Below are 21285 nucleotides of genomic sequence, written 5' to 3'. Positions count from 1 at the left end.
AAAATTTAATAATGAAAATCAAATGCGCTAATTTGAAACATAAATTTTTTATGATACATTTATAACAAAAGTAAACAACTATATTCCCTCGAATTGCATAGAAAATATAATTGAATTATAACAAAATTAAAATTAATTAATTTTTTTTACTAAACACACACACACACACACACACGAGTGTGTGCATGGAGTACTAAATTATAATTTTTATTGCTGAGAAATCATAAATAAGAAATGGAAAAATAAAAAATAAAGCAACTATGTTACATGAAATTCCATAAATATGCAATATAATTGTAAAAGGTTTGAAATGTAAAAAATATTCTCCATTGTTTAAAAGTAAATGACATTTGATTAGACATAAGAAAATGTATCATGTTTGTGCATAGAGTTTTAGGACAGTTGTTAGAGATGGGTTTTTTTGGGATGCATACATCCATATTGAATGATATGGCTGGATAGTCATTGTTGGTGGGAAGTACACATGATTCAAAGGCTTGAGTTTATTTATAGGAATACCTTTCTCTTAATCAAGTGATGCCCACTTGAATAAGATGCACAAGAAATGGAATATGTTCTTCCCCTTCTTTGAGCCCACCTCCCAATATACTGCTCATGATATTTACTTCTACAACAATCAATTAATGCAACGTTCTGCTCTATCTAACATATACTAAGGCATATCACACACTCACACACTCAATTGTTTCTTCAATGTGCTTAAATAATTTTAAATATTCTTTGCAAAATGGAAGACTTAATGAATAGCATTTATATGGAACTATTCAATCACACTGTAAGATATTATCAGCAAGCTTCAATTTGTACAAATAAATGTCCTCTTCCAATGAAAGTGGAATTTGAAACTTATTTTGCTTTTTACCCACATAAGTGCTATTTAGGTATTTTATGTGGATAAGTGAGTTGACTAGAGCATTTGGTTTGTTGGGTAAGATTGAAATAGAAAGTGCGTTCACAAATCCAAAATGAAATATTAGGTGGGTGAATCAAAATATTAAGTGGGTGCACAATTCTGCATCAAAGTTTTCAAGTTTAGTTTGATCTATTATTTGCATTTGGCAAGCTTTGTGTTTAAAGTTTAGTAGATTAGGATTTAAGTGGGAGGAATTAATCTTGTTTACTAGAGTTTCGTGTATGAGGGATCTTAAGGGGGTTGAATTGGGATGGTGAGATACAAGTGTTTCTTGTTAACAACGTGGTCATAGCATGTTGCATTAGATATCTAGCTTGATATTTACTTAAAGTTAGGGAAGAGATCGAAAAGGGTCGAAACAAGGGCAATTGTTGCACGCTTCTTTATGATCTCAAAGTCGTCGATTTATCTTCATGTAGTTTGTACGATTTGGTTAACACACTCATGACTATCAAGTCTATCCCTCCTAATGAAAACCAAGCGTTGGAGTTGAGGAAATCTGTGCAGACTTTGAAGAAATGTATCTTAGATTTGGAAAATGATATGACACCTTTTGAAAGACAAATTAGTGAGCTTTTTAAAGTTCTGGTTAGTGGTAGGATGACTCTTTAGGATATTCTTAGCTATTTGTAGCGTGGAAAATGTGGGGTTTTGTTGATGTCAAATCTGGTGGGTGTGTTTAACTCATTGGTTGCTCTAAATTTTGGATGAACAACGTCAATACATTGTAAGAGAAAAAAAATGGAAATCAACAATGATTTCTTGGTGCCAATCGATCCTTGCGTTTCGATGAGTGGCCTCCTATCTATATTTGGGATCTTACCTCGTGTTTAAAGAGAAGTGGCTTAATTGGGCACTCGCCTTATGGCAACCTCGCGATGTTTCAGGAGCCCTAAAATTCTATGGGGCTTAGCCCATGAAATTATAGGCCCCTACAACTTATTCTAGAGGGGGTAAAGGGGGCATGTGACGAAGTCTAGAAATATCTGGAATGGCGCCATCGTTGCACTGCCCTGCCGTGTCTATGAGTGCGTTTTCCCCCATGTGACGTATAGAATGTGCATATTTTCTATGAATCTGTGGCTCACAAATTTTTATGTTCATCATACTGTGATTCCGAGTTTCTCTTTGGCTTGGATTTAGCAGGGATTCTATCCATTACAAATGTGCATGCCCCCATTCAAAGTTTTATTTCTCCGTTCAAATTTTATTTTGAAGTATGATCTGGAATGCTCCAGACTGATAATTTATATTGATTTGAGATGATCTTATGCATTAAATCTGAAAGAGTTTGTAACCATGGTGCTATCTAAGCATGGAACCAACTCTTAAAATTGAAATTGAAATGGTCATTTTCAGCTTGTATAGATGTATAAATTAAGTTGAATGCTTTTGCAACAAATTTGTTTGTGTATCTTCACACCATGCAACTAAAGCGAAGACCCACCCATTGACTAATCATTTTTATATTGATAAATCAGAGATATGTTCACTTTCTTGATTACCCAAGAGTCCTTATAGTATTGCTTAGCCAAAAACAAAAGATAACTTTTCAAGACTGTGAGTTACTGGACATAATATTGAAAATTGGTAAATATTGTAGCATCATCTTATATATCAAACTATCGACGTTATCCTTGCACCCTTCAAAGGTGCAAGTGCTAGTTATATAATGTGCATGATATAGTTTGATGGATACTTTGTCACCTTTCTTTTCTCTCCAACGAGCAATAGGAAAATGATTTGATATATATTGACCTTATACTATAGGTAGTGGGAGATTTCAATTAGGTCATTCAACGTGGGGTTTTCCCAATAAATAGTAGTGTCTCACCTTTCTTTCAAGATAAGTTATGTGATGTAAATAACAATATCTCTCTACTTTTGATCTAATGAGGGAAAATGATTGCAACACTGGATCATTTATATACCACTAGGAACCATCAAGCATTTTACCTACTTCATCATCAAAATTGCAAAAATGTTATACTATCTGTAGGGACAAGCCTTCTCACCAATTCATAACACCTACAAGCCCATAGGGATCAAATACAAAATCCAAGTCACATTTGTAAATTAAATATAGGTTGTATTCATTACAAGAGCTTGAAATGCTCCTACTTACTATTGTACATAATTGTAGCATATAACTTAAGATTGTGGTAATCTCGAGCGAACTTTACTCAAAAAAAGAGTTAGCTAGAGATAGCTTCAAGGTGCTCAACCTACCCCTTTATCTCCTCCCACCACCCCAAATACTATCAACAAGATAAAGTTGTATGGAGTTGATCTCTTAGAACCATGTTGCTATTACATATAAGATAGTTCCCAAGGATGTTTCTTTTGATTGAAGGTCGATAGTCCTTCATATCAATTCATATACTTAAATTCTACTCTCTTCGTTCTTTTAAAAGACTTGATTATTATCACAATTTTTTGACCTTGTTGACTGCTTTGTTAGCACAATACAACGATAAGGAATTTGGGGCTAGAGTCCCTCTCTTGATATAGTAAGATATCACTCCCAACGTTTTGGAAAGAAGGGGCACTACAATGTTGGGAGAGGTCTCAAAATATTATGTGAATGTTCACAATGTCGACTTGTTGATTTGATTAATGAATGTCTGAAAATGATTCTAAGTTTTTTTTAATTTTTTGGAATAATGAGATACATGTTACAAACGTAAATGGCAGAATACTTGCTTGATTAATCAGAGATCGAAACAATCAATATATACAAAAGGACGATAGAATAGAATAGAAACATTCTATTCTACACTACAACTAAATATTAGAAACATTCTAATATTTACAGTAAACTACAATAGTGAGCATTAAAGATTATTCTAATACCCCCCTATAATGCTCAATCTATTTACTACACCAATAGATCCCCTGAATTTAACAAACTTGTCAGGACCAAGGGGTTTTGTGAAAATATCTGCTGGTTGCTCTGAGGTAGGGACATAGAGTAACTGAATAGTTCCATCTTCTACTAATTGTCGAATATAATGGCAATGAAGCTCTATGTGCTTGGTTCGTTCATGAAACACTGGGTTTTTGGCGAGTTTGAGTACTGCTTGATTGTTTGAAAACAAAGAAGTTGGACCCGCTTGAGAAATATGCATATCTGCAAGCATCTGACGGAGCCAAACTGCTTCACAAGCTGCCTTGACAGCTCCTCTATATTCTGCTTCTGTAGAGGAGAGGGCATGTGCCTGTTGCTTCTTACTGGTCCAGGTAATTGCTGCAGATCCGATACTGAACACATAACCAGAAGTAGATTTCCTGTCATCAACTGAGTCGACCCAATCAGAATCGACGAATCCACGGAGCTGAGGAGTAGTACTCCTTGTATAACAAAGACCATAAACTGAAGTACCCTGTACATAGCGTAATACATGTTTTGCTGCAATCCAATGATCAGTCTTGGGGTTTGTCATGAACCTGGAGATGTAGCTGACTGCAAAACTAAGATCAGGTCTAGTAGTAGTAAGATAGATGAGACTACCTACTAGTTGCCTGAAGAGTGTTTCATCTACAGGAGGAGAATCAGATTGTGCGGACAATTTCAGACCAGTCTCCATAGGAGTGGAGGCAGGTTTGCAATCCTGCATTCGAAACCTGTCAAGCAAACTTCTGGCATACTTGGACTCAGACAAAAAAATACTGTTGTCAGTCTGCCAAACCTCAATACCTAAACAATAATGAAGCAATGCAAGATCGGTCATGTCAAAAGTTCTGCATAGATCCTGTTTGATATCTGAAATCAAATGTTTTGAACTCCCAGTAATGATCAGATCATCCACGTAGACAACAAGAAAAAGAATTTCATTACTAGGGTGTTTAATATACAAATTACCATCTGACGGGCTGCGTTGAAATCCCTGAGTAACCAAGTACTGATCAATCTTTATGTACCAAGCCCTAGGAGCCTGTTTAAGACCATAGATGGCCTTCTTGAGTCTACATACTTTTGGTTCTGAACCGACAACCTTAAAACCTGGGGGCTGTGTCATGTAGACTTCTTCTTGTAATTCACCATTGAGAAAAGCACTCTTCACATCCATCTGATGAACTTTCCAACCATACTGAGCTGCAATGGCAAGAAGAATACGAATAGTACTCATCTTAGCTGTTGGAGCAAATGTCTCCTCATAGTCAATGCCTTCACGTTGGGTGAATCCTCGAGCAACAAGTCTGGCTTTGTATTTGTCCAAGGTACCATCTGCATGGTACTTGACCTTATAGACCCATTTACAGCTAATGGGTTTCTTCCCAAGAGGAAGATCTGAAAGAACCCAGGTGTGGTTCTTCTGAAGACTTTGAAGCTCAGCATCCATTGCATGTTCCCATTCTGGAATTCCTTTGGCCTCTGCATATGTCTGGGGCTCAGGGATACTATGGATGTTTGCCATAAGAGCTATATTAACTGTGTTGTGCTGAATGCTCTTATTTCTAGAGGTTCTACCCTCAATAAGGAGTATTCATAGGACCGCATACATCAGCGTGGACCAACTGTAGCACTCTAGATGCCCGCCATGATTCGCCATTCGTAAATGGTGTCCTATGTTGCTTCCCTGCTTGGCAAGCTCTGCAAACGCGATGGTTCTGGGTCTGGATGTTAGGTAGGCCATGGACTAAATTATCCTGAGCAAGTTGTGCTAGATATTGCATGTTCAGATGACCATATCGCTGATGCCAGAGGCTGCTGAGAGCGGATGATTCAGCGATGAAGGCATGCTCAAGAGAATCTCCTGAATCTATAAGTCTATAAATACCGTGATCCTCAAGACCGATAGCAAGGATAGTGCGAGAAGCACGATCAATAATTGAACACTTATTTCCACTGAAGACGACATCCAACTGAGGAGAGTGCTTCATAATCTGACTAACAGACAGAAGATTATGTTTCATGCCAGGAACATAACATACATTGAGAAACATGAGTTTTCTTCCTCTAGACTGAATCTGAACATTGCCTTTTCCGACAATATTGTATTCTTCGCCGCCTCCAAAGATGACTGAATCAGAATAGGGAGTGAATTCAACAAACCAATCACGCCTATGAGTGAAATGTCGAGAGGCACCAGAATTGATGTACCAGGCAGAAGATTTCGCATGATTTGTAGGTATGCTGGCCATAAAGGCATGATAGAGAGATTCTTTCTGCTCTGAGTGCTGGGCAGCATTGGCTTGCTGTTGAATTGAGTTTGACTTGTGATGTTGTTGATACAGATGGTCATAATATGCAAATGTCTCAAATGGCACAAATTTCGAGGTGAGAAAATGAATGACCCAAAAAAAATGGAGAAGTATATGGACGAGAGCTTGAAAAATCTAGAAATAATACGCTGTCGGAATTCGGATATGTTGGCTCAAAAATCGAGGCACAAAAATCGAGACACCCACAAAAATCTGATGAAGACCCATTAAAGATCTCGAAAAACCCACAAAGAATCTGCAAACAGAAAAATTTGTCTAGACCCACAAAGTAAGGTTTCGGGCAAAACCCTAGTCGTTGGCTTTGAAGGTCGATTTAGCAAAAAAAATGGTGGTTTTACAGTCGACCATTGCTAGAAGGAGGTCACGGCAGGATGGAGGAGGTCATACAAACATCGAAAATCAGAACACCGATGCCTGGAGGTCATACGAATGGGCAAAAAACACGACCATAAACCTGCGAACGTTGGACCTCCAATAAATCGCGAACTTGCAGAAATAAATGGCGGATTGACGTCTTTGCAACCAGAAGATATTTGTCTTGATTGATGTCAGTCGCAAGCATAGACCAAAGATCCGCCGTTTGTAACTGAGACGCAGATCACCAAGGAACAAGAAACGTGATTTTTAAAAAACCAGCGATTTTCAAATTTTCCAGAGCCGCGATTTTACCATAGAAAAACGTGATTTACAGTCATCCAAACCCTAGCTTGAACTAGGTATAACGAAGCAAAATTATTTAGGAAGAAATAATTTCGAAAACCAGGTTCAGATAATTTCAGTAAGAAATTATTATTTTCAAAGAAAATTTAACCTCGCTCTGATACCATGTTACAAACGTAAATGGCAGAACACTTGCTTGATTAATCAGAGATCGAAACGATCAATATATACAAAAGGACGATAGAATAGAATAGAAACATTCTATTCTACACTACAACTAAATATTAGAAACATTCTAATATTTACAGTAAACTACAATAGTGAGCATTAAAGATTATTCTAATAATACATGCTAAGTAAATAATTCTAAAGCAAATAATAATGGAATCTAACTATCTTAAATTTAAAGAAAATAAAAGATATGGTTGCAAGAGTTTTACTTCAAATTGTAAAAAAAAAATATCAATAATGGGCATGAACCATTATAAATCCAAAATTGCATGTGTAAGTTAAGATTTGATCAAATACCCATAATACTGTGGAGTCAAATCCATAATTCACAATATTCATGATGTAATCATCTAATGAAACAAAGAAACAACTTTTGTAAATTTGTCAAAATGTCATCAAATTGTAAAGCCATACTATCCATTCACATGAGCAAGACGAATTTATCCTTTGAATCACTTAATGAGTTGATTAAAGGAATCCACACCAACTTTGCAACACCAATAATATCTCTTGCTCAAATGAAAAATTTTCAACCCTTATTTTTTACCAAATTTGATTTTATATAGAGAACTGAAACCCAACATCAAAAATCTTGAAACTAGGGTTTTCCAACTTTTTTGGGGTCAAAATAAAATAAACAAAAACACCCCTAAACTATTGCATATTTGTTTGATAATGTGTTGCAAGTATTTACAACACAAAAGGAATCCCTTTCAACTTGAAATCATGCCCTAAAATTATGAATTGAATTGGTTCCCAATTAAAAAAAACACATGAATTAAATGAAGTTTATTAAAAAACCCCAAAATACTTTATGAGAGAAAGTAAAAGGCAATTCCACTTTGGTCTAAATTAAAAAAAAGGGTTAGTTATTTTAGCAATTGGGATCTTCTTATAGGAAACACTTGCAAAACTAGTTAGTAAAACAAACAAAATAAAATGTAGGTTGGAACATTAGTGCAAAAATAGTAAAAATACATTAGAAAAAATGACAACAAATAGACAATAAGTAATCACACCACTTAACAACTTAATCCTGCCACTTTTTGAACATATAGATTTCTTGCCCTTTAAAAAAAAGTTAATGATTGATAGAAAACAAAGATATAACAGAGACTAGAAAACATAGAGCAAACCCACTGTTTATTATGTCACTAACACCTTTCTAAAAATGTATTAAAATGAATAGACCTAAGAACATAAGAAACATAGAGCGTAAAAAGCCACTGTAATCCAATCGATATAGAGTCTGCAAAACATAGAGAAGTCCCATTGCTTGTAAAGTCTTCCCCCCTTTCTGAAGATGCATTAAAATCAACATACTTGAGAGTATAAAAAGCATAATGCTTAAAAAACTAGTGCAATCCTTCATTTTCTTGTTAAATGAGCCAAACATTATACCTACATGTGGATTACCAAGCTCACATTCCCACTTCTTACACCTTTAATTCTATTATTTCTAGCAACATTCTCATCACTTCTTGGAAGTTGGACCTATAGCCGAGTTGCCTTCAGTTGAAGCAGATATTACTTGCTACTTGTTTTTTCCTACAAAAAATTTGAAATCTACAAAAATAACACTTAATAACAAGTTTGAGGTTTGAATTATGAAGTTGCTCCCATTGGGGGTGCAATAAAATACTTATAATAAAAATGTTTAAAAGGGCTATAAGTTGAGAATCTAAAATACACAAGCTAACAACAAAAACCCAAGAATGAACATTAAAAGAAGACTAATTAAGCAAATTGAAAGCATGTGGTACAAATTCGCAAGCCTCCTTGGTTGAGGATTTGTCCTCTACTTTAGCAATTTGATATACATGCTCACATAATTGTTCTTCAAGAGTGCCCAATATGCTCCTTGATATATTAGATGAAATTGATGCAGGAGCATCAAGCTTGGATTTCATGGCCTTATGTTCTGCAAGCTTAAGATTATGTTTGGGAACCTCTCAATGGACCTTGTCTTGTGTGTGCATAATGATTGGATGGATTGTGTTGGAGTTAAAGCTCTTTCGGTGGCTGCTGATAACGTGTTCCTTATTTCTTTGGTGGACTTTGGAGATTGTTTCTGCTAGCTTCAATCCTTGGGAGTTGGCTTGTGCAAACTTAGATATGAATCGTTGGATGGAGTGTGGGCCTATGGTTAAGGCCACATAATGTTATTTTATCATATAAGTTAGTTATGTTATAGACTTGGGGCATGTCCTAAGTGTTATTTAATCTGCTAAGTTGACTTGTGGCTTGAGTGTTATTTGAAGTGAGTGTTTATTTAATGTAATTTGTCAGGCCGACTTGTGGCTTGGTTTGGTATAAGTAGAGGGTCTTCTGATGTCTAGATTTTCAGTTGAGCATGGAATAGCTAGGAGCATCTTGAGGGTTGATAAATAGGAAGTGGATCTTCACATATGAGGATTGAGTTGTATTCTTCTGTGTATTGGTCGTGACCCAAAAGGCCTTACAGTCAGGCATGTTGGATGTAAATCTTATGGTTATCTTATGAGAATATTTGGATATGAATATTTGTGTTATTGTTATATTTCTGCTATGTGGTTACTGTTAGGATTAAATCATAGATAGAAATAACAATTACATGCAAATATAACCAATAACAAAAAATAATAGAACACACAGAAAATAACACAAGACACCAAGATTTAACGTGGTTCACCCAATTCCTAGATTACGTCTACCAAACAGCAAGTCTGATATTATTACGATCCAACGATTACAACTTAATTACAATTCATAATCCCTTACAGCTCAATACTGCTGCAAGAACCAATTTCGCATCACAACTTAAAATGAAAGTACCTAACACTAAGCCCTTTTATACAAGTAATTTTATGCCGCTTTAGGGTTACAACATGTTAGCCATATGTTGGCCATATGTCAGCCACAACGTCAGCCATGACCCAAATAATTCATGAAGTATGTACAATACTTTCCTGATTAGTCATTGCAAACTAACAATCTCCCACTTGGGGACTGATCAAACTCCACACTAGACAATAATCTCCCACTTGGAGACTGATCCTATAGCAATACCGCTACCACATGGGGCTCCGATTGGATCAAACCACCCTGGACTCTGCTATTCTTTTATTCAGGTTCAGGCTAGAAGACCAACCGAAGCTAAAGAGGAGTTCAACTTCTCCCTTTTACTACCTTGGTAAACGTATCTACTGGATTGTCATCTATATGTATCTTGTCCAACTTTAATTGTCCATCCTCCTGACCGAATGAAATGGTACCGCAACTGTATGTGTTTGGTCTTTGAATGCAGAGCTGAATTCTTTGCAAGATGAATGACACTCTGACTATCTGTAAACAAATAATTATCCTTCTGAGGGTGTCCCAATTCTTCCAAGAAGAACTGAAGCCATATCATCTCCTTGGCTGCCTCTGTAGCAGCAACATACTCTACCTCTGTAGTGGATAAAGCATTAACTTTCTGTAACCTAGAAACCCAGCTCACGGCTGCCCCACCAACAATAAAGACTTAACCTGTAGTACTCCGCTTAGTATCAATATCCCCTACCAAATCTGAGTCAACATAGCCCTGTAAATCAGTAGTAGAGCCCCCAAAGTGTAAACACTTATTAGATGTTCCTCTCAAATATTTGAGAATCCATTTGACTGCATTCCAATGCTCAATTCCTGGATGACTCATATACCTACTAACAACTCCCACTGGATGTGCAATATCTGGCTTAGTGCATACCATAACATACATCAAGCTTCCTACAACTGAAGCATAGGGTACCTTGGACATCTTATCCTCCTCTTTTTGTGTCTTCGGACACATCTCTTTAGTCAACTTCAAATGACCAGGTAAAGGTGTGCTGACAGCTTTAGCATTCTCCATAGAGAAATGTTGCAACACTTTCTCAACATAATCAGCCTGAGATAGCATCAAATTCTTGTTCTTCCTATTTTTGCAAATCTTCATACCAAGGATTTCTTTTGCTACACCCAAATCCTTCATAGCAAATGCATGTGCTAACTGGTGTTTCAGCCTCTTAATGTGATCCATGTTAGACCCAACTACAAGCATATCATCAACGTATAAACATAAAATAATGTAGCTATCATCATCCAACCTCTTAAAGTAAACACAATGATCTAAATGACACCTATTGTATCCATGCTCATGCATGAAACTGTCAAATTTCAGATACCATTGCCGAGATGCTTCCTTCAAGCCATATAAACTTTTTTTTAATTTGCACACTAAGTTCTCGTTACCTTTGACCTAAAATCCCCATGGCTGAGCCATATATATCTCTTCATCCAAATCACTATGAAGAAAGACTGTTTTGACATCAAGTTGCTCTAAATGCAAATCTTCAGTAGCCACAATACTTAAAACAGTACGGATAGAAGTCATTTTAACAACAGGAGAAAATATCTCATCAAAATCAATTCCTTTTTTCTGTGCAAATCCTTTTAGAACTAACCTGGCTTTAAATCTTTTCTTACCTCCTTTCTCTTCTTTTAACCTATAAACCCACTTATTCTGTAAAGCCTTTTTACCTGCAAGCAATTTGCATAAATCCCATATCTTATTATTCAGCAAAGAGTCTATTTTGTCTTTCATTGTAGACTCCCACTGAATCTTAGTATCCACCTACACAACTTTATCATAACATTCAAGTTTACCAACATCTGTTAATAAAATAGAATACAAAGAGGGAGAAAATCTTTCTAGAGGTCTAATTTGCCTTGTTGACCATCTAACATGCACTGGTGTCTATGGCATTTTTTGTTGCAGTTGTTGCACATCATGAGGAATGATTGGAACATCATCTTGTGGAGTATCATCCAACACTACATAATCATCTTCTTTCTTCTCATGTTGCTGCAATAGATCTTTGTACAACACTTTCTCATTGAATATGACATCTCTGCTTCTTACAATTTTTTGATTTTCAAAATCTCAAAGCTTATAACCAAATTCATTAATGCCATATCCAACAAATACACATTTCTTTGACTTAGCTTCCAGCTTGGTTCTATTTTTAAAATCTATGTGAGCAAATGCTTCACAATTGAAGGTTTTGAGAAAAGAATAACTCACCTTCTTACTAGTCCATGCTTCCTTTGGAATACCACAACCCAAAGGGTAGAGAGACCTCTATTAATCAAATATACAACAATATTGATAGCCTCCGCCTACATGTGTAAGGCAACCCAACATGCAACCTCATGCTCCTTGCACGTTCCATTATAGTCCTGTTCATGCATTCAACCACTCCATTTTCCTGTGGAGCCCTTGTAACAATTTTCTGTCTACAAATACCATTAGTGGAGCAATAATCTTCAAATTCATGATTGCAATACTCACCACCATTATCAGACCTGAGACATTTTAATTTCTTACCAGTCTCATTTTCAACCAACCATTTCCATTTCTTAAAAGTTTGAAATACATCAGATTTATGTCTAACGAAATAAACCCATACTTTTCTAGTTGCATCATCAATAAATTTAACATAATAATGAGAGCCACCAAGGGAAGATACGTGAGCCAGTCCCCATACATTGGTATGCACAAGCTCTAATTTCTCCTTTTTATTTTCTTTCCCAGTCTTCACAAAACTCACTCTCTTTTGTTTTCCATACACACAACTTTCACAGAAATCCATATTAACACATTTTAGACCTGGTAAAACTCTCTTTGAATGAAGTACTTTCATACCTTTCTCACTCATGTGCCCAAGTCTGTTGTGCCACAACGCTGTATCATAATTTACAACAGCTATTTGTTCTCCCTGTTCAACTGTTTCTGAACATTCATTTTTCTCTGAAACATTAAAGTAGAAGGAACAATATGACCTGTACAAAATATAAGGTGCCTACTTTCACACCTTTTGCTACTACGAGGGAACCTTTTGTAACCTTCCAATTTTTATGATTAAAAGTAACTACATAATCCTCATCACCGAGTTTCCCTACTGAAATTAAATTCCTACTCAGCCTTAGAACATGTCTAACCTCATGTAGTAGCCAATGATTCCCATTCTACAACTTAATCTTAACTTTTTCCTTTCCAACAATATGATAGGGTTCATTATCCCCCAAATAAACAAGCCCAAAATCTCCTTGGACATAATCAATGAAATAACCTCTATGAGGTGTAGCATTAAATGAAGCACCAGAATCTAAAACCCATGAATCATCAACATTTAACATTTTCTAAAGAAAGAAGTAAAGCATCATCTTCAGACATTTGCCTCCTTGTCTCCATCTAGTTTATTTCCTTCATTTTTTTTTCGATTCCAACAATCTTTCTTTTTATGCCCTGGTTTCCCACATTACTAGCAATCATTTAGTCCTCTCAATTGAGACCTCCTCCCTTTTGACTTTCTTCTTGATTTCCCATGATTTTTGGAATTACATCCTCTCTCAGTCGTTCTAACTTGACTTTGTGTGTTCAAAGCACTTTCTGATGTAGATCCACTTGACGATTTCCTACGAGTTCTCTCACTCAAAATAACACTAATCACATATTCATATTTTAGGGTACTAGATCCAAGAACACAATTATTCACATCCATTACCAAGCCATTCCAACTTTCAGGCAAAGAACACAAAATCAAGAGAGCCCTAATTTCTTCATCAAAATTGATATAGTATTAAACTCATTTAAATGATCTGCAACAGATCCACCTTCTGTCATTTTCATATTAAATAAATGCTTCATGAGAAATACCCTATTTAAAGCGGAGGGCTTTTCATATAGTGTCGCTAGGGTTTTCATCAATTCTTCTGTTGTCTTTGTTTTTGTAATATTAAATGCCACTGATGGTGCCATGCATATTCAAATGCTTCCAAGTGCCTTTCTGTCCAATGGATCCCATTCATCATTTGACATAGATCCCTGATTCTTGGCTTTGTCTTCTAATGGCTTCCATAAATCCTTCTGATAAAGATAATCTTCCATTTGCATCTTTCATAACTAGAAGTTCTGCCCATTAAACTTGTCAACCCTTAGCTTACCCTCGTCTGCCATTGCTTCCACTCAACCGTGAGACTCTCAATCAACTGTGAGACTTTCCTGTAGAGGATAACTGAAAAAACTACCTTGCTCTAATACCACTTGTTAGGATTAAACTACAGATAGAAATAACAATTACATGCAAATATAACCAATAACCAAAAATAATAGAACACACAGAAAAGAAACAAGACACCAAGATTTAATGTGGTTCACCCAATCCTTGGGCTACGTCCACCAAACAACAAGTCCGATATTATTATGATCCACTGATTACAACCTAATTACAATCTGTAATCCCTTACAACTCAATACCGCCGCAAGAACCAATTTCGCATCACAACTTAAAAAGAAAATACCTAACCCTAAGCCCTTTTATACAAGTAATTTTATGCCGCTTTAGGGTTACAACATGTCGGCCACAACATGGGCCACAACCCCAAATTTTTTTTCGAGGTGATGCACTGAACACCAAAGAATTAATGAAGTATGTACAATACTTTCCTGATCAGTCACCACAAACTAACAGTTACCTGTTGAGGGTTAGGTCACCTCCAAGTGGGGTACACCCAGACTTGCACTACATCAGATTGTATTAGAGAAAATTTGGATCTTGTGCTAGTTGTGTGGTAAAATAATTGTCTCTAGAGCCCTAAACATCTTTTTTGGGAGGTGGCATATCATGGTCTTGGCTCGCAATTGTAGAGGACTCTTAGATGGATCTTTTTGGTTATGAAACCTTGATATGGGGAGATGATGCTTTCCTTGAATGAACATATCATCGAGTTAAGACAGGTTGTAAAGATGGAAAGTAGATTACAAAGTGTGAGGTAGCTATAGTCTTGCAATTAGATTGCCGATGTGAGATAGTTGCACCTTGAGAGGAACTTGATGGATAAGTTGGATCAATTTTGGGCTAAATTCAAACAAGGGATTGAAGAGATGATGGAACCTTGTTTGAGTTGGCATATACCAATTAGAAAGAAAGTTGTTTGGCCGGTTAGAAAGATTGTGAAGAGAAGAAGACACTTTAATATTAAGGAAGAGGTAAAGGTTGACTTTGTGGAAGATAATAAGGTATGTGTTGGTTTTCATGAGTAGATGGATGAATTTGATTTGGAAATTGTAGAGCATCTTATTGTGGATGATGAGATTGTTGATGATGAGCGTTTTACTTGTGTTGATGAGGATTCACATATGGATGAGGATTTGCATATTGTTGTTGATATGAATTTATATGTTGTTGTTGAGATGATTGAGGATGTACATATTTCTACTGATTTGAATATGATTTGGATTCACATGTTGCTGCTTATATGGTTGAGGATTCTCTTGTTGCTGATATGGACATTGATCTACATGTTGGTGCTATGGATATTGCTACTAATGTGGAGTTGGATTTACATGTTGTTAATGTGGATTCACATATTGCTGATGTGGTTGAGGAACTGCATGATTTGGAATTACATATTGCTAATGTGGATTTCCTTGTGGCTGACATGGCTTAGGATTTACATATTGCTACTATTATGGGTTTGGGCATACATGTTGTTGGTGATTTGGTTTGGGATTTTCATGATGTTGCTGACATGTATTTAATGTTCGAGGATGTTATTATTAGTGGTTGTGATAAGTTGTAGGGATTTTTTGTGAAGCCTAATGATGTTCAGTTTGTTCTTGTGAGTGAGGATGCTAATGGGTTAGTTGTGGCATTTTAATGTTTGAACGAATGAAGCATAGATGTTGGATTTGCAATTTTTTTCTCTTTTCCTTGATGGATTGGAAGCCTTTGGTGAAGATGAAGTTGAGTGCAGATATTTCTTTTAGCATCAAAGTGTGGGACACACTTTTTTATTTACCTTGGGAGTCTGATGCAGGGTCATCAAGCTTGGAATTTGTGGACCTTGTGTTCCGCAAGCTTAGGGTTATGTTTGGGACCTCTCTATGGACCTTTTCCTGTGTGTGCATACTGATTGGATGGTTCATGTTGGATTTAGATATCTTTTGGTGGCTGATGGCAATGTATTCCTTATTTTTTGGGCGTACTTTAGAGATTATTTTTGCTAGCTTTGATCCTTGGGAGTTGGCTTGTGCGATTTGAGATGTGGATCGTTAGATAAAGTGTGGGCCTATGCCTAAGGCCGGATAATGTTACTTTATCATATGATTTAGTTATCTTGTAAACTTGGGGCTTGTCCTAAGTATTATTTAAACTGTCAGGTTGACTTGTGGCTTGGTTTGTTATAAATAGAGGGTCTTGTGACGTCTAGAGTCATTTTAGTTGAGCATGGAGTAGCTAGGAGCATCTTGAGGGATGATAGCTAGGAGGTGGATCTTCACATATGGGGATTGAGTTTTATTCTTCTTTGAATTGGCTGTCACTCGGAAGGCCTTACAGTCGAGCATGTTGGATGTAAATCTTATGGTTAAATTATGAGAATATAAGTGTTGTTTGGAGTTGGATATCTTTGTTATTATTTTTTGATTAAGTAAAACATGTTTTAACAAGAGCCTAAAATCCAACAGATTACAAAAGATATAGAAATTAAGTCCAAACCCGAACAAAACCCAAAAACCAATAGGCCATTAAAGGTTAGGAGAGCCTGACTAAAAGGAATAGCCTCTAAAAGAGCAGGCGAGCACCAGGTTTTGAAAGGACCTGAAACCTTATTCATTACAAACCATCAAGATTTTCATTTTGGTCCCGTCTTTCGAGATCATAAAAACATATCAAATAAAGGTTTGGAGGACTTAAGCTTTTTCATTTTACTGATGTCCATCCATCCTCCACCTTCCTAGTAGCATTCTGTTAATTTGGGCCATTAGCCCCACAACCAACCCCCAACCCCCTCACAATAGGAGATAAAACATCTAAAACAACACCAACACCAGAGTTTTGGACAACATCAAAAGAAGGGACAACATCACCATGCTAAAATAGATCTGCCAAAGGGACAACATTCATACCAACAACTAAAGAGGGAACAACATCAACATTCCTAGTCACTGCCCTAGGGACAACAATTCACTCATCAGAGACAACAAAAAAATCCTCCATCAAAGAAAGATCAATTTGAGAAGAGCTTTCCAACCCATCTGCAATAGAGGATACTTTCCGAATCGTGTTGTGATCATCCGAAACCCCCAACCAATAAGAAGGTGATTTCTTCGATCTAACCTTTTCAGAGGAGTATCTCGCAGTAAGATGGCATGTCTTATGACATTTCTTGCATTCGAAAGGAATTCCCTCATAATCAAGAAGTTGAAGCCAAGAACCAGAAGGAGAGGCCAACATAATCATCTCAGGGAGCCCCTTGGAAACATCAATCTCTACAAGAATTCAAGCATACATCACCCTATACACATTGGAAGACATCGAGTCATCCAACAAAAAGTCCCCAAGGGCCTCCTCCATAGCCTCCGGGACTAAATCAAGCCACAGGTGAAGAGGGAGATCCGACAACCAAACCCATAGAGGAATCTTATTAAAGGATTTAGTAGTCGGGTCAAAATCCTTATACCAAGGTTTGACCATCAAGGGGAACCTCTCCTCCCAAGACAAACCACTGCACATGATAGACTTTCTATCTTCAACATTTGCAAATTTCACAAGAAAAAAACCCCTCGCCATAGGGTAAATCTGAACTAAATATGAAATGATAGGTTCCCAAAATTTGGAGATCCAAGCATGTAGATCTGAAAGAGAGGGCCAAAAACCCCTAAAATGTAAAATAGCAGTAGAAGCAAAGTAATCCTCCTCATATGTCTTGATCTCATCAACAATATTAGAATTTAGGTGAAGCATAGGCAGGTTACTTACAGGCATAGCTAGACGAGCACCCTTCTTCACTACAGGACCACCAGATCCAAACCCCCCCCCCCCAAGTAGGACCACCAATACCTGCCTTGTAAGCATCAACGTCCACATAGGAGATAACGGATCTCCCAATAGTAGCCTGAGACCCAGAAGCAACAAAAAATAGAGGGGCAACGTGAGCAGGAACAACAGGGACAATCCATGCCGCAACAGGAGGATCATCCCACGCCACACATTGGGAATGAAGAAAATCCCCCAAAGCACTCATCAAACGATGGGCAGGAGCAAAGGTTTGAAACCCACCTTGAGCGGGAACCTTCACAGGAGCCTTCCGAGCCATTTTAATAGCTTTGTTATTGTTATATTTTTGTTGTGTGGTTGCTTGCTGGGGGCTAGGTCACCTCTAAGTGGGGTACACCAGCCTTGCACTGCATCATAAAGTGAAGGTGAAACTATGGATTTGATGATGGATAGAATTGTGTTAAAATGTATGCAAATGATGATTAAAATGAGAACTATAGATGATGGACTATAAAGTCAAATTAGCATTAAAATGATGCTTAATGTGAATGTGGATGATTTGTGAAGGAAATCATAAGATTTAAATATGATTTGGATTGAAAGTGCCGAGTCTTCAAAATGTGACACTTAATCACCAAAAATGACAAGAGGCATATCAAAGGATGACATGCAAAATGAGGCTAAGTGCAATTTTGGAGGGATACCACTAAAAATTGAAGTACCTTTTTAATTTCTTTAAAATAGAAACATGCACACATTTAGAGAGGTTAGGATGAGATTGGTGAAGGAGAGGTTCAAGCCTTGTATTAGTTGGAGGGTTACTTAATAGAGGGTTGGTATTATATGGAGGTAAGAGGATAAGGTCAGTTGGGACCAAGGGTTACATTCGAGAAATGGATTAAAGGGTGGTTAAAGTTAGTAGATACGTGCTAAAATAGAATTAATTAATTTAAATCTTATTTTAGATCAAGGAGAAAAATATGAAATGAATTAAATAAGAATTTTTTGTAATTTTTTTTTATTTAATAGAGAAAATGGATTAGTTAATTTAGATAAGAGATTACATCAATTAATTAAATAATATATAATAATTTAATCAATACATGCAACTATGCTAATTGTTGAAGTTGATGAAAACTCAACTTCACAACTCCTAATAACCACTCAATGCAAACACCTATTATAGAAAGAGAGGAGCAAAGCTATGGAGGTTTGAATTTAGAGATCCAAAGAAGATGAGACATTCTTGATGTGCAAAAAAGAATTGCAAATTGTATTGAATGAATTGAAAATTACAAAGAGAGATCATCCTTATAAAGGAGATCAAAACCCTAAAACGTCAAACTTAGGTTGCATGATAATAATTAATAAAATGATTAATTATTATATGCGTAAAGTTTAGTTTAAGTAGAATAGAGTTAATTAGAAAATATCTAATTACTCTAACACCCCCCTTAAGATAATGTAATGCCCCCCTATGTGACCCAAAAGAAGTTAACCTAAAGTTATACTAAGTTTGTCAAACATTTTTTTTTAAAAGTTAAAGATAATAACTTAACAACAACAATTATAACACATCAGAAGCAATTAACATTCACATAAACACATATAATAAAATAGATTACAATTCTTAAGGGTTCCATGATGTTGAATCACATTTAAGTTTAATTAATAATAAATCTAATATATAATAAATCCTCATCAAAGAATAATGTACAAGTATGAATCCATTTAAATAATATACAATTATATATGATACCACTTGGCAATAAACAAAATGCACAATCATCCATTGAACAGGTCACAAGGTATGAAAGGCCGAAATAATATACATCATGAAATAAGTTACATCATCTCTTAAGATCTTATGAAATCAAATACAATACAATAGTACAACCATCCATCATAGAAATAGAGGAATAGATAGAAATGAACATCTGCACGAACACATCCAATAATGACATCTGACGGTCGGATCTCAATGGTATAAGAAAAAACACTACCACCTGACCTCGTGGAACCCAAAAAGGCCCACTCCCACTGCGCTGAGGAGATAGTCTCAAGTCCCAAACATGATAACAAACTCAACAATCAAAAACCAACATCTAGGTTTAAGGAATCACCTAAAAGCAAACTATCTCAAAGGGTACCAAGACACAAGTATCAACTAATCCCAGAGGCAACACAGACATGTAGGAAATCTACTTTGCAAGTGGGCAAGTGTCATCGCACGAATTAATGCTAGAGTTACCCTGGCAGTCTAACTTGACCCCAACCCCCTAGTGACTATGTGGCACTAGTATCCTTTCATACTAACAAGGCATACTAACGATGCATGGTCGCAACCAAGCATCCTCTCTACCCCCATCCTAGTTTGTACTAGCACTCGAGGCATGGGCGAGGAAATACAAAGACTCTTATTAGGTTCATTTTATTCCCATTTAGTGTAATGTTTTCACTTATTAAACCACTTACATTGGATTACCCTGGCAACCACTTTGGGCCCTGACCTCCATTGCAAGCTACTTCCCGACATGACATATAGATAACCTACCCTAAGCTTAGTAAAATCAAAAGATTGCAAAAGACCACATACCACACATCAGTTCTTAAACAAGCAACTGACAAGTATTGAAAAAAAAATGATCATAATCACGGATTCCACCAATACGATCATCCTAATAGGACTGTCCCAAAATCAAGTATACATAAACCAATCCATGTCATAACATGACATTACCGAGAACAAATCATACAAACACCTCAGTCCTATACAAGCGACTAAAAAGAAATCCAAATACAACTGATCGAAGACTCAAAAGTTATATTAGATAGGTCACACCATTCACCTTAGTTTCACACAGGAACAGTGGAAAGCAATAAAAATCAATGCATCAAAACATCTCATAGAGCATACCAGACACATTAGTGTGGTTGAGTATAAAAGATTGAGATAAAAACATCATGACATCACAAAACAAAACTCCCGAGCCTCTAGCAAACATCCTGACTGGCCAAAGCTAAGTCAAACCCAAAAACCCCAACACCAGTAAATCACACGTTAAATAAAGTGCATACAAAAGTGAATTTCATAATTCATTAGGTTTTGAAAACCCTAAAGTTCAATATCTACTAAAAGTTTTCAGATTAAATCAGAGAGAATTCTATAATGGAAATCAATTTTCTCAAACAAGAGTTTCAACCCAAAGAACTTCTAAAAACATAAACACAACAAACACGAAGAAGACAGGAATTCGAAGAACGGGCAACTACTACACAAACTCACAATATCCTACCTAGATCTAATGTTAAAACAATGAACACACAAACATGCAAGAATCTTCCTTTTCCTTCAAAAACCTTCTTTTCGAAAATTGGCTCCTCCAAACTTGTGTA

General features: G+C 36.4%; 1 protein-coding gene across 1 annotated transcript in view; it reads left to right on the top strand.

Annotated features, from left to right (window-relative positions):
- LOC149538017 (chromatin remodeling protein EBS-like) overlaps window positions 1-9571 on the top strand; it is a 56767-nt gene extending 47196 nt beyond the window's left edge. The window contains exon 5 of the mRNA XM_089799412.1: window positions 8940-9571. Within this exon, the coding sequence (XP_089655538.1) occupies window positions 8940-8984 (45 nt within the window). The 3' untranslated portion in view covers window positions 8985-9571. The remainder of the gene's footprint in view (window positions 1-8939) is intronic.
- Window positions 9572-21285: the final 11714 nt, after the last annotated feature.

This window comes from Cupressus sempervirens, chromosome 9, assembly GCF_028749045.1.
Source record: "Cupressus sempervirens isolate cs-2001-9-10 chromosome 9, ASM2874904v1, whole genome shotgun sequence".
NCBI classification, from domain to species: Eukaryota; Viridiplantae; Streptophyta; class Pinopsida; order Cupressales; family Cupressaceae; genus Cupressus; species Cupressus sempervirens.
Note: the sequence above shows the minus strand (reverse complement) of the source record. Positions and strands in the feature narration are given on the sequence as shown.